The sequence below is a fragment of the Polyodon spathula genome, chromosome 9 (genome assembly GCF_017654505.1).
Source record: "Polyodon spathula isolate WHYD16114869_AA chromosome 9, ASM1765450v1, whole genome shotgun sequence".
Classification (NCBI taxonomy): domain Eukaryota; kingdom Metazoa; phylum Chordata; class Actinopteri; order Acipenseriformes; family Polyodontidae; genus Polyodon; species Polyodon spathula.
In genome coordinates this window covers 8,998,413-9,011,098 of record NC_054542.1, presented here as the reverse complement: position 1 = coordinate 9,011,098, position 12,686 = coordinate 8,998,413, and the positions used below count along the sequence as shown (strand labels likewise).

Sequence of the window (12,686 nt, the reverse complement as noted above, 5' to 3'; positions counted from 1 at the left end):
TAACATATACATGTTGTGGCATTTTGTCCACCTGTAATGGAACCTCTTTCCTCAACAGGAACCAATTACATACCATTAATGTGCAAGTGGTGCACGATACCCAGGGAATCATAAAACTCTTGGCAGCAAGTATCCTCTGACATGCGTATTGACTCCTATACTTTGGGGAACAGTGCCTCATTTTGGAAACGATCCAACTGCCTCATCAGTGACAGTGGTTAAACTCAATCAACCAACATTTTAAGCTACCCTGTAAGGCACTATTTCTTTCAATTAGCTTTTTCTTCACCTCATTCAAATGCTATGGTGATGGATCAGTGCTTTCCCAAAACTATTCCTTTTTAAAGCTATAATGAAAGCTAATTAATAGGTTACTAGATATGTTTATAACTAGAAATGTGTTTAAGAAAAAAGCAAGCATATCCGAGGGCATAATGTAAGGGGAGTGGCATCTGTCCGATGGTTTGCAAACATGAAGTAAAACATATGTGAAAAAAAGCAACAGAAAACCTGTATCACTGATACTACTCAAGATTTAAAACACTGTGGCTAAATGTGAAAGCATTAACTCAAATTGTATGGTCTCTATAAATAGCAGCCATGTTGGGTCAATGATCAATGCCCTACAAATGCATTGTTATATAACCTTGCAAATATGAAGTCAGTATTTTAAATGGCCACCGAGATGAGACCTTGACATTGTGTAGGTGGCAGTTTTATAAAATTACTGTCACAAAGAGTGTTCCTTTTTTTTTTTTTGAACGATACTCATGATCAAACTTGATATGCATAATCAGAGAATACAGCTGTGCAGTGAGTATGAGGACAGTACCTCAAAGTGGCTATCAAATGGAAACTAAAAAGTCACATGACCACAATACGGCAGCCATAGTAAGTCACAGGTCAAACAACAACATACAGTATTGCAAATATAGGCATCTGAAGTAGTTTATGACACACTGGCAGTTGAAATAGTGGCAACAGTAAACATGTCAGGACAAACCAGAGTAACATGACATACGTTGGTGATATGTACATGAAAAACTGTGAGTGTGACAGATATGTACCTCCAGATATTGCAAGATCCTGATGCTCACAGTTGGATATTCTTCTAGACACACACACTAAAATATAACTCCTGTGTGGCAGTTTGCCAGGACCTCCTGAAAATGAGCTGCCTAGCCTAGGGTTGTATCCTGCTTAAATAAATACATTTGAATTTGAATTTGTTTGTTTGACTTTATTCTATAGTTCACCCAAGTTTGCAAAAATGAATTCTGTTGCCCCTCCCCATAGATTATCATAGGTAGTTGCAATTGCAGGCACACTAGCCTACTCCATTACTGAAGCCATCTTTTCCCCCTGTCACTCTGAACTAAACAGATCCTGCTACTGCAGCAGCAGAAGGTTATGTATGTGACCTGCAAGTTCTAATGTAAAGAAGCTAAACAAAAATGTTAAAGTGTTTTTGTAACGGCCCACTTTAATATGTAAAACAGAAAACTGAATTACACCTGTGAGAATGCATTAGTTACCAACTTTTCTTAACATTGTTCATGATTTTTAGATCACGACTGTCCTTCACATGCATCAGTAGTAGCTTGTCAAGGTCATGGCATGGGTTTCTGCTGGAAATACACCTTCAAAAATGGCCTATAGGTGATAGAATTCAAATTTGATTCATTAATTTTTTGGTATGGTCCCCAACTAGTGTATTTTTGATACAAAATGTCAATTACTAGGCACTATAAAACAGATGGAAAGTTTTATGCAAATTGTCTTTGGTGTTTCCAAAATAATAATAACATGGCGAGAAAAAAAAGATCACAGTGTGCTCCCGTTGCAACCTATAAATGTGTTTATTAACACCATCCATAGCTTCAAACATTCAAATTCAAATATAACACTAAGGGGTCGATTTGAACGACCACTGCACTGCAGTTGACGGGCAATCAAGCAATCTCCCAATGGAATATCAGATCAGTAATGATTGACAGCAGTCAATGCAATAACTATATTATTCACAAAAGACCTCAAATACAAAAGAGTACATACAGGTGCATATAATTATATACAGCAGCCCCACGCTAATACTGACACTGTTATGCCGTATGTCTCAAAATAATAATATATTTAGTGTGACGTTAGGTCACTGTGATCCATAGAGACGTACTAAAATAAAAAAAATAAAAACAGCTGCTTTACTGACACCAAAGACAGGACAAAAACAAATGGAAGTACAGATACAAGTAGCCACTAAATCACTAAAATTAAGACAGTGAGTAAAAGAGGGCAGTTAAACTCATAGGCTATTCTACATAGATTAAATTAACTGCGATCAAAAGGTTGGAAAAGGGCAAAAAGCTTTGAAAAATAGTGACAGACTCCAGTGGTTCGAAACACTATAATAATTACAATTCCAAATTTGAAGTCTTTAATTGCTTTTTGCAAAGAAAAGAAAGTTTGACTCAGTGCCAGTTAGGCTATGTGTTTTACTTGCAGCCATGCGTACACTGTAAAATTGTACATTTTAAATGAATTCTGTAAAGTGTTGCAGTATATGTAACGTGATGTGTAGTGTCATAACATGCTAATGTGGAACCATGATCTGTTTTCTGTTAATTGTGTAACTAAGTAGGCTATGGTAAGAATGTAAATGTGCTAAAATCATTTAGTTTCAATTTCAAATAATACTGTGTTATTTCCGCATTGTACAGTAATACAGAGAATACAGCAGCATTATTTTGTGTTACTGGTAGCCTATAGGCTAAAATAAAAAAATAAAAAAGTGTTCTAGGTATTCATTTAACTTTATTACTGTACTGTATACTGTGTATGCCTACTGTACAGATTTAGATTTTTACATTATGTAATGTGTACAGAGAAAACATTCATGTTATTTTAGCGCAATGATTTATACCCTGAAAAATCAATTGAGCACTATAACCCGAAACCTGGTTATTCCAGATAACCTGGCTTTCTTCAGACATGTGTGATTTAGCGAGGGACTGCTGTGTAGTAATAGAATATGTGCATTGGGACATTACAACATTACCCCCAAGGGTAAAGAGAAAATTACCAGTAAAGAATAGTCATGTATCCCTTCTTAGCAATTTGAATACCGTGCAGACAAGTCATAGGCTTCTAGCTTCCTATGGGTGCCCTATACTCTTTTGACAGGTTGTTGTTTCTCATAGTTAAGATACTGGGAGAATTTGACCTTTTTATTTAAAAGTCATAAACGTTTGATTTCACAGTTTTTGAAAAAAATGCCTATGGCGTGTACCTACAAAGCTTCAAAGGCATCTAAATATGGTACTTTGATCTATTTTACTCAGGTTATAAGCTTCCAACCACTTTGTAGAATCAGCTCTCAAGTTTCAAAAGAAATGAGTAGGAAATGTTAATATAGGGTTACTTTCTTTTCTGGTGCCATTGATATGCCACTGGAAACCAAACTTCTGATAATGCTGGACAACAGCAATGAAAGCTTCACCAAAATGGCACACCCATATGTAGTTGCATTTCTTGGAATACAATACATCACTTCAACCCCAAACTGAATTTAATCACTTATCGAGCTTGAAGGAATTGAGCTTGTCATATATTAATCCCAAGCAATGACTTTCTTAACCTGTGAGTCTTGTCATTATGAGTAGCAAAATGTGGTCTTTCAAATTATATATATATAACAGTGGAACTCACCTAAAAAGTACCTGGGATATAACTAGGCTTGCTACTGTTCGATTTTTATTTTTTTGCCAAATCGACAAATAATATCAATGTTTCTATTTTAAAAAATGTACTAGTTTGGTTTTTTTGTTTGATCTTTATTTTTCAATTCAAGCAGAGCATGGGTGAAAGTGACCTTTATGATTAAAAAAAAACAAAAAAAAACAGACTTTTTATGCCATTGAGAAACATCTCATTTAGAGAAACCTCTTTATCATATTCAACAAACAACAAAACTAACTTGCACTTATGATTCTGAGCTCCGCTCCTCTCCTGCTTCAGCACTCTGTCACTGGAGGCAAGGCAGATGGGCCCGCTTTGTCCTGTCGCAGAGACCTCAGCCGTCAATCAGGGTTTGCGCACAATACTCATTAAGCGTTTTCTTCTTGCGCCCCATTTTCAAATCAAATTTCTAACTGTCACCGTGTATAATAATAATAATCTTTATTTTTATATATCGCCTTACAAGAGCTTTACAAGAGTCGAGACTAGGGTGTGAACTATGCATCATTTGCAGAGTCACTTACAACAACATCTCACCCGAAAGATGGAGCACAAGGAGGGTCACACAATGAGTCAGTGGCTGAGCTGGGAACCCCTAGTTACAAGCAAAAGCTTACCCACACCTTGGCCTGCTAATTTCAAAGTAGACGCTTTGAATAACAGGCGCTGTAGCTAGGAAAATGAATGTGCACGCATAGCAGGTGTTGATGACTAACAGTCATTTCGACAAATGAGAGCATTCTAGTGCTGTTTCAGCCAACGAGATCTGTCGTAAAATGGATGAAACAATGAACAGTGAAACTACACTAGCCTATTAAGGGACCACTGAGTTTACTGACATAGCCATTGAGAGTGGAACAGAGACAGGACAGACAGCAAGTATAAAAACGACACCAGACTAGAGATCATTTCTAAATTATTATTTTTTATAAGAAAAAAAAAAAAATAGTGAGTAGTTTTACAGACGTTGATCCTATATAAATTTATTGCAGTCAAACTCATATTTTTGGGGAATTCGATGTTTAAATGGCTTTACCGATTAAAATCAAAAAGTAGCAAGCCTAGATATAACATACACCCAGTATATAACGTACAGTACCTAAGCCATGGAACCAGGACCCAAACAAGCGATTTACTATCAAAACACATCCGTTTATATGTACTCTGCTGTTGCATACTCCTTAGATATTACATACTACTATTCAATTCCTGATACGTATTTTTGCCATTCTTACCACTACATACAGTCAAACCACTCCCTAGAAGAACCGTTCCATAAACGTTCTATTTATTAAAAATAAAAGCATAATAAACCATAAATACCGAAACCTACAAGTTTAAAATTAGTTAAACTGCCAAATGGGTCTGCAGAAAGCTAAAAGGATATTACATTTATTTTAAAGCATTTTGTATGTAACAATCTCCACCATATGGCCAGATCGCAATAGGGAGACAGGACAAATGGTGCAGCGACAAGTCACACTCTGTCCGCTCTACCATAATATAAGCAATGTCTGATATAAGCGGCTCTGATTTAGATCTACCCCTGTGTTGGGCCCTTGTTCTGTCATCATGGCTAGTGCCAAGAGATCTCTTTCGTCAATCTCTCAAAGAAAATCTTTCAGAGATTGATTATTATCGGCAAAATCTCAAAAGGACAGAAATGCTCATATTTGTGTACTGCATTTAAGTTACTTGTTATTTTTTACTTCTAAAGTGGCATACAGCAGCAGCTGTTTCCTCTCTGGCACTGGGTATGGTCAACCAGTCTGTCTAATTGGATGCTTTCCATCCAACTCCACCAGATACAGTCTGGACTGCTTATAAGTGAGCCAACTTGTTCCTTCCAGAAAAGCTCCCTGCCCATTCCACGAGGGGCATGGCAACATCATGGGCTTTATTCCAGGGTGCATCTGTCAAGGACATTTGCAATGCAGTGGTGTTGGCTTCTCCCCATACCTTTACTAGGTTCAATAGACTTAATGTTGTGGATCCTCAAAACCCTCGTTCTGGAACTAGTGTTAAGGGCGGCTTCTCAGTCGACCCTTACAACACAGGCATAAGAGGTGAGTTTTTCCTTCAATTTTTTGAGCTCTAGCTACTTTTTACTGGGGTTCTGAGTGATACCTCAAAATGTAGCCTCAGTTTAGCCTTGTAGCATTCTGGTCGTGCGGCAATTGTGCCCTTGCGACAGCTTGGGTATACTGACCCATTCAGTAATGGTGACATTTTATACTTGAAAGGGAACGTTAGGTTATTATCATAACCCTGGTTCCCTGAAATAGAAATGTAACCATTCACCTTCAATGTCTCTGCATCCATGATTGCAGCAGGCTTCAGGGGATAATGACGCTGAGGTCTGTGAGCTCTGTCATTTTGTGCTCTTGGGGTGGTCCATGACTATGTCATAGGCTTGGCTGGGCAGCTTTGTTATATATTATTCAGGTTTCGAGTCTTTAAGAGGTATATACCCATTTGGTAATGGTTACATTTCTATTTCAGGTAACCAAGGTTATGATAACCAAACATTCTCACTTATATAGGCTCTGTTGCAGCTTGTTGTGATGCTGCTTGGTGTGGATGCTGTTTGGGTGTGGTCTATGCCCCACATTCCACACAGCCTGTACCCCTCCCTATATGTTATTTACTGGTTTCTCTGTGAGTTAGAATTCCAATTTACCTTCCCCCAAATGCGAACACATTCTTTCAGCACACATAACTACACCCTAAGAAGGCTATACAAACCAGTATACACACACATTATACAAACTCTTATTCCAGAACAAAAACCTGCATACAGATTATACAAAGCCGCTTGTAATTAAAATAGAGAAAATGAAGCCCAGCAACCAGTGCCTATTGTTATATTTGTCATACTCCATTTCAAATTTCCAGGTTACATCATGTATATTATGTACCTGTTATTTATATTTTAAACCAATCAAAGCTCACAATTTACAGATTTGTGTTTCTCTGATACAGGATTGATCTTCCACCGATGAACAAGCCACCTCCAGCTTATGTTGAAAGAGCCGTATCTACACCACTAACTGTCAACACAGCCCAGGTAAATATATTTTAAAACAATTGCATTAGTAATTACATACACGGAAGTGTTTGTTTTTAACCTGTGCACATTAGAAAATGTAGGGGAGGCTGTGAGACAGTTTTGTACTTTTGGAAGAGAAAACAGCCAAATTATTTCTCATGTGTTGCTGCATAGCCTGAGGTAAACTTCCCTCCAGGGTTAATCCACAATTTCTATTTCCAAGTCCAAAGTTGGCTGTAAAACATTCCATAAGAAATAGGTTCTCAAAGTATACTTAGTCTTGGGTGTTTTCAAGCAGCTGCACCTCAAAATATATCAACTGGTTTAGTGGGTCTGGTCCAACGGGTCTCCTGTATTCAAATCTGACACTTTCTTTGCAAAGCTTCCAGATGCTTCCCAATTTTAAACTGTAATTATATATGCATATGTCACGAAGACGGCTGCAATGGGTGATGTCAGACCAGAAACAGGAACCAACACAAAATAAACAGAGAGGTGGAGTTTTGGTGAAGCTGAGCACTTGCTTGCGCTCAGCATTTAATAAATGAACAGATGGAAAATAAAAGGTTGTAAGACAAACAAAACACAGGACACGGCACTTTTGCCAAAATAAAAAGATACAAACAGAACGGACTACACAGACAAACACGGTGAGATGTTCTTACTTTAACTATTACTATTATTGTTACATCCGTCTCCAATCACGTTTTCCACTTACCGAACACACAACCCCGAGTGAGTGAAAACATGCTGCTTTTATGCAGCTGTACCGAGACTAGATTGCTAATCAATCATTCAATTGGAGTCTCAGTACAACTGCATGTGAATTAATAAAGTGCAATTCCCCGTGCTCGCATATTATTACATTTTACCTGCACGTGAAGTGCTGTGCAATCCTTGTGCCTAAATACAAATATACATTTTAAACCCCCTTGTGTTACACAGACCCATTTATATCCCGTATACCAATGACTATACACCAACATTAACACACTACACGTAGCATACAACACAAATAAATAGCCCAAGGGCGGGGCACTTTGCCACAGCATGACACGAATGTATCTTTCACACTTTTATTTGAAAGAGCAATGGATCAATGTATATGCCCTGGTCTCACCTGTAGTGTTCCCCAATTACGTGGCAGTGTAAGGCTTTTGAAGATTTGTGCCATGTTGGGGACATAGCACTCTCTGCCCATATCCATGTAGTAATACTTTTTTTTAAAGCTTAAAACTACTCAATTTGTCAACGGATGCCACATGCCTATGAATGTAGTTTCATATTCTGATAGTAAGGATTCTTCTACTGGACATTTCAGAGGAAGTTTTTTGCAAGGAAAATACATCAAGGCAATGTAGCATCATTGGAATATTTTTTTTATTATTAATCTTCACCCGGGGCATTCAAAAAATGCACGTGAACCTCTAAAAAAGCTATTAATTTCAGATGAATTGGTAACAGGCATTAATAGAAATATTCTACAAGGCCTCCACTCATTAGAAACCAAAGAGACAGAGCTGTACGTGAATCTATGCAGCCCTTTTGACTAACAGATCTAGAATAAACACCAGGAAGTTCTTACAAGGCCCTACATAAAGCTGACTAAAAAGCAACAACTCCACCCCGGTAAAGCAGTCATTTCCTGCTCATTAAACATGTTGCATCAGTGTGCTGCATTTTGACTGATCTTGCTAAATGATCATTAGAGCTAAATGAGCCATATGTGGCTCAAAAGCCAGTCCTTTTATGAAGAACAGTCAGAGGACACTTCCTGTTGGTAGATGACATGGATGGTCACTGCTCTCAGGTTAAAACAAAATAAGGTTCTGAGATGAGTTCTGCATTAGCAATGCAATATGAAGGAAAGGGAGGAATGAAACACAAAGAGGGTTTTCATTTCTAAGCGACTTGTGAGGGCAACTTTTAACAAGACTTAAACTGACAACAGGAAAGATAACCAGCAAGAGTCAGATAGCGCTTTTAAGAGTACACAGCCCGCTGTGAAGTAGCCGTGGCATGTGACAGATAAGTGAAAACCACAAGAAACTGCCGCTTATGAATCCATGTAATCAAATTAAGCACACATTTTAAAATGCATTAAGAAAAGGGGTCTATGTGAGAAGATCATGATAATTTAGTGTCATCCATTTCCACATGCACACACACACACACTTATCTGTGTTAATGTTGCATGACATTGTGCATACAGAGTAGCACATTATTTTATTTATTTATTCTTGTAAAATGTATTGATAAAATTGGAAAATTCACAATTTTTCTGAAGCTTTAAACTTTTGTAAACTGTGAATGTGTTTTCATTTCTGCATTTTTTCTTAAAGGTAAGCTTGTGTATATATCACACCAACTTATTGCACTTTTAAATTTAGAAAGTCAATGCTTTGGTTCAGTCTTACATTTTATAACAGTGGTATCAAAGCTTCTGAAAGTAGAAGCACTTCTGAGTCTAAGTTTAACTCTACTGAACCCGGGTAATCATTCCAACTACCTAAAGAAGGTAAAGTCTCTCTCTCTCTCTCTCTCTCTCTCTCTCTCTCTCTCTCTCTCTCTCTCTCTCTCTCTCTCATAACAGTCTCGCTTTCTGCAACGCCACTGATAAAAGACAAAAAAAGTAGTAATATGTTTATAAAGAAGCCAGGGGCTTGCTGTTGCACATGCATAGTGTTTTTTTGTTTTGTTTTCAAAGAATAACATGTCAATGTATATTATTATTATTATTATTATTATTATTATTATTATTATTATTATTATTATTATTATTATTATTATTATATATTATTAATAATAATACTTTTGAATTACTCGCCACCACCACTGATAAGAAATATCTAGATGTAGTATTTAAACTGGGTGTCTTTAAAGTGTATTGGAAAGTCTATTAGATTTGCTTCAATCAAACTTTTGCAGATTAAAGTAACATATTACATTCCCATTCTTCAACATAAAGTAGATATTTTGATTTGCAATGTTTCGGCAGTAATACATTTCTAATTCTGTTTTTAATATTCCAGTTAAGAACAACTGACCATCGTTACATATTTCAAGATTATGAAGAACAGAGGCTCCATGTTCATGAGCAACTGTCATGCCATGAATGGATCTGCCAGAACAAGGGCCCTGAACGAGTACACATCAATCGCAGAGAACACTATGTATAAATATTTAAAAGACAAGTTTGTACGACATGTTGAGTATGAAAGGAAACAGGGAGGAAAGGCTTGATTTGATACATGCTACTCAATAAATATTTTAAAATGTTAGTGATGTTATGGTAGTTGCATCAGTGTATAACAGCAAGATCACATTTTTCAAAATGGATATTTGTAGTAATAATTTGTACTACATTTGTGTAAATATCCTTTTACAGACTTTAGAAATCTTGTTTATGTTTAGGGAGGTTAAAGAGTAAGTAGTGGGGTTCCGAAAAATATAGCGTTACACGCCCCCACCTGCTGCTACAACTGTTTAAATAGTGTACCTGTCATTTTTCTTTTCATTGTTAACATCCTGACAACTTTTTACACTTTAAAGTCTGTTTCAAAGCTCTTTTCAAAATGTCCGCTCTAGTGCGCTAAGAGTGTAAGGATTATTGCCCACATTGTCAAACAGGTAGCACAGCAATAGCGATCCATGATGTGGTACGGAAATAGAAAAGCCAGAGTACTTGTTGGGGTTTTTTTTTGTTTTGTTTTGCTATCGCTGCAGTGATTTAGAGGACAGATCTCAAACCCCACTGCACTAGAGCGGACATTTTGAAAAGAGCTTTGAAACAGACTTTAAGGTAAAAGTTTGCAGGATGATAACAATGAAAAGGAAAATTAAAATGTTGTTATTTAAACAGTTGTAGCAACACAAGGGGACGTGTAAAGCAATATTTTTTCCAGAACTCTGCTTCTCATTCTTTAAAACTCTTTAAAATATTATGCTGCACATGTAGATTCATATGGGTTATTACTGGGTCCCATAAACCAAAGCTACAATGTTCTTAAATAAAAATCAGGTTGGACATTGCAGCCTTTAAAGTGTTTATTTTTAAAATGTGTGATCCTTACTGTTAGGAATACAGTCAGCACTCGGATATCCATTACCCAGATACACATCAGTGGCATTTTACCACCCTTGTATTAAGAATAAAATTAATCCCCATTTATATATATATATATATATTATATATATATATATATATATATATATATATATATATATATATATATATATATATATATATATATATATATATATACACATACACACACACACACACACACACACACACACACACACACTGAGTATACAAAACATTAGGAACACCTGCTCTTTCCATGAAAAAGACTGACAAGGTGAATCCAGGTGAAAGCTATGATCCTTTATTGATGTAACCTGTTAAATCCACTTCAATCAGTGTAGATGAAGGGGAGACAGGTTAAAGAAGGATTTTTAAGCCTTGACACAGTTGAGACATGGATTGTGTATGTGTGCCATTCAGAGGGTAAATGGGCAAGACAAAAGATTTAAAAAACACTCTGATTTCATTTTGCTGTTGGGTTGTTAATGGAGAATTTTACATACTGCTACAATATGTACCAGTGTCCTAGGGAAAAAGTAGACCGGGGAAAAAGTGGATCGCAGTCTAGAATTTAAAGGGGAGGTTCCATTGTTTCTAAGGTTTACACATAGATCACTGTACTAGTGCTACGTCTGGGGAATTAGTAGATCGAGCCCAGGGAATAAGTAGATCAGATTTATTAACAAAAAATAAATACTTTTAAATGGATTTTGTAAGTATAAATTTACATAAATAAGTAGATCGGACATAGCCGATAGACTATAGCGACAGACAAGAGAATGCTGTAGTATACATTAACAATAAATACGTAATTTAAAATGAAGTTTGTAAGTGTAATTAGTATGTCTTTAACAAACGTTATTGCAAGTTTTTGATACTTAACCTGTAAGCAGTAGCTAAGGAAGTGGATTTTATAAGTATAAATTTACATAATTAAGTAGAGTGGACGTTTACGAAACTGTGATCTTTTCCCCAGTCTACTTTTTCCCTATGACAAGGATTTAAAACTATGTACTGTATTGCAGTCCACAGTCATCTCTTTTAGCAAATGATATTTTCAGAATCATATCATTTTGAATTAAAATACTTCTTCTGTTAAAAATATAGTACTGTACCAATAAAACCAACTACAGTACATCTAAATGGAAGCCTGCTTATTTTAAAACACAGTCCTTTCAGCTATGTATTTTTGACATTTAATCTTTTTTGTGTTCCCTGAAAAAACAGACAAGGGTTGGAACGGGCCAAAATGAAATAATCAGATATGCGTCACACTCTTTTAACTGTCACTGAGGTCAAAATTTTATAGGGTTAGATATGTAAGTGCCTACATAAGAGTGTGGGCTTGAACGTTTATACTTTATGTCAATTGATGTTTTGGAAAGTCGCAGCTCTTCATTGCACAAAGACATCCATAATCTTCCTTGATGCACATCCAACTGCCAGAACTCCCAAATTGTTTAGCTTTGGGCCAAATCCCTAAGATCTCCAAATTCGGTATGGTTTTGGATTCAGATTTGTGCACACTGAATGCTGAATAACCCTGGTGGAGCTGTTGTGATGGCGATGTGGGTCCCAGCTCTAGACAAAATACATCAGTTTGGCCACCAGCACACATTCCCGTAGGCACAAGCTGCCACAAGATGTGCCTACCAGACATGCATATCTCCAGCACCGTCCAACCGCTCAGGGAGGTCGTCGGATTTGGTGGTACATTTCCAGGATAGACTGCCCCCCCATTGCCTAAAGGACTCTGACCGAGGGAACAACATGCAGGGGGACCCACAAATGATGACAGGATGGAGCCTGATCTGA

The 12,686-nt window shown here is 36.8% G+C and overlaps 1 protein-coding gene across 1 annotated transcript in view; it reads left to right on the top strand.

Annotated features, from left to right (window-relative positions):
• LOC121320398 (nectin-3-like) overlaps positions 1-10,274 on the top strand; it is a 127,397-nt gene extending 117,123 nt beyond the window's left edge. The window contains exons 7-8 of the mRNA XM_041258682.1: positions 6,718-6,802; positions 9,817-10,274. Of these exons, the coding sequence (XP_041114616.1) occupies positions 6,718-6,802; positions 9,817-9,963 (232 nt within the window). The 3' untranslated portion in view covers positions 9,964-10,274. The remainder of the gene's footprint in view (positions 1-6,717; positions 6,803-9,816) is intronic.
• Positions 10,275-12,686: the final 2,412 nt, after the last annotated feature.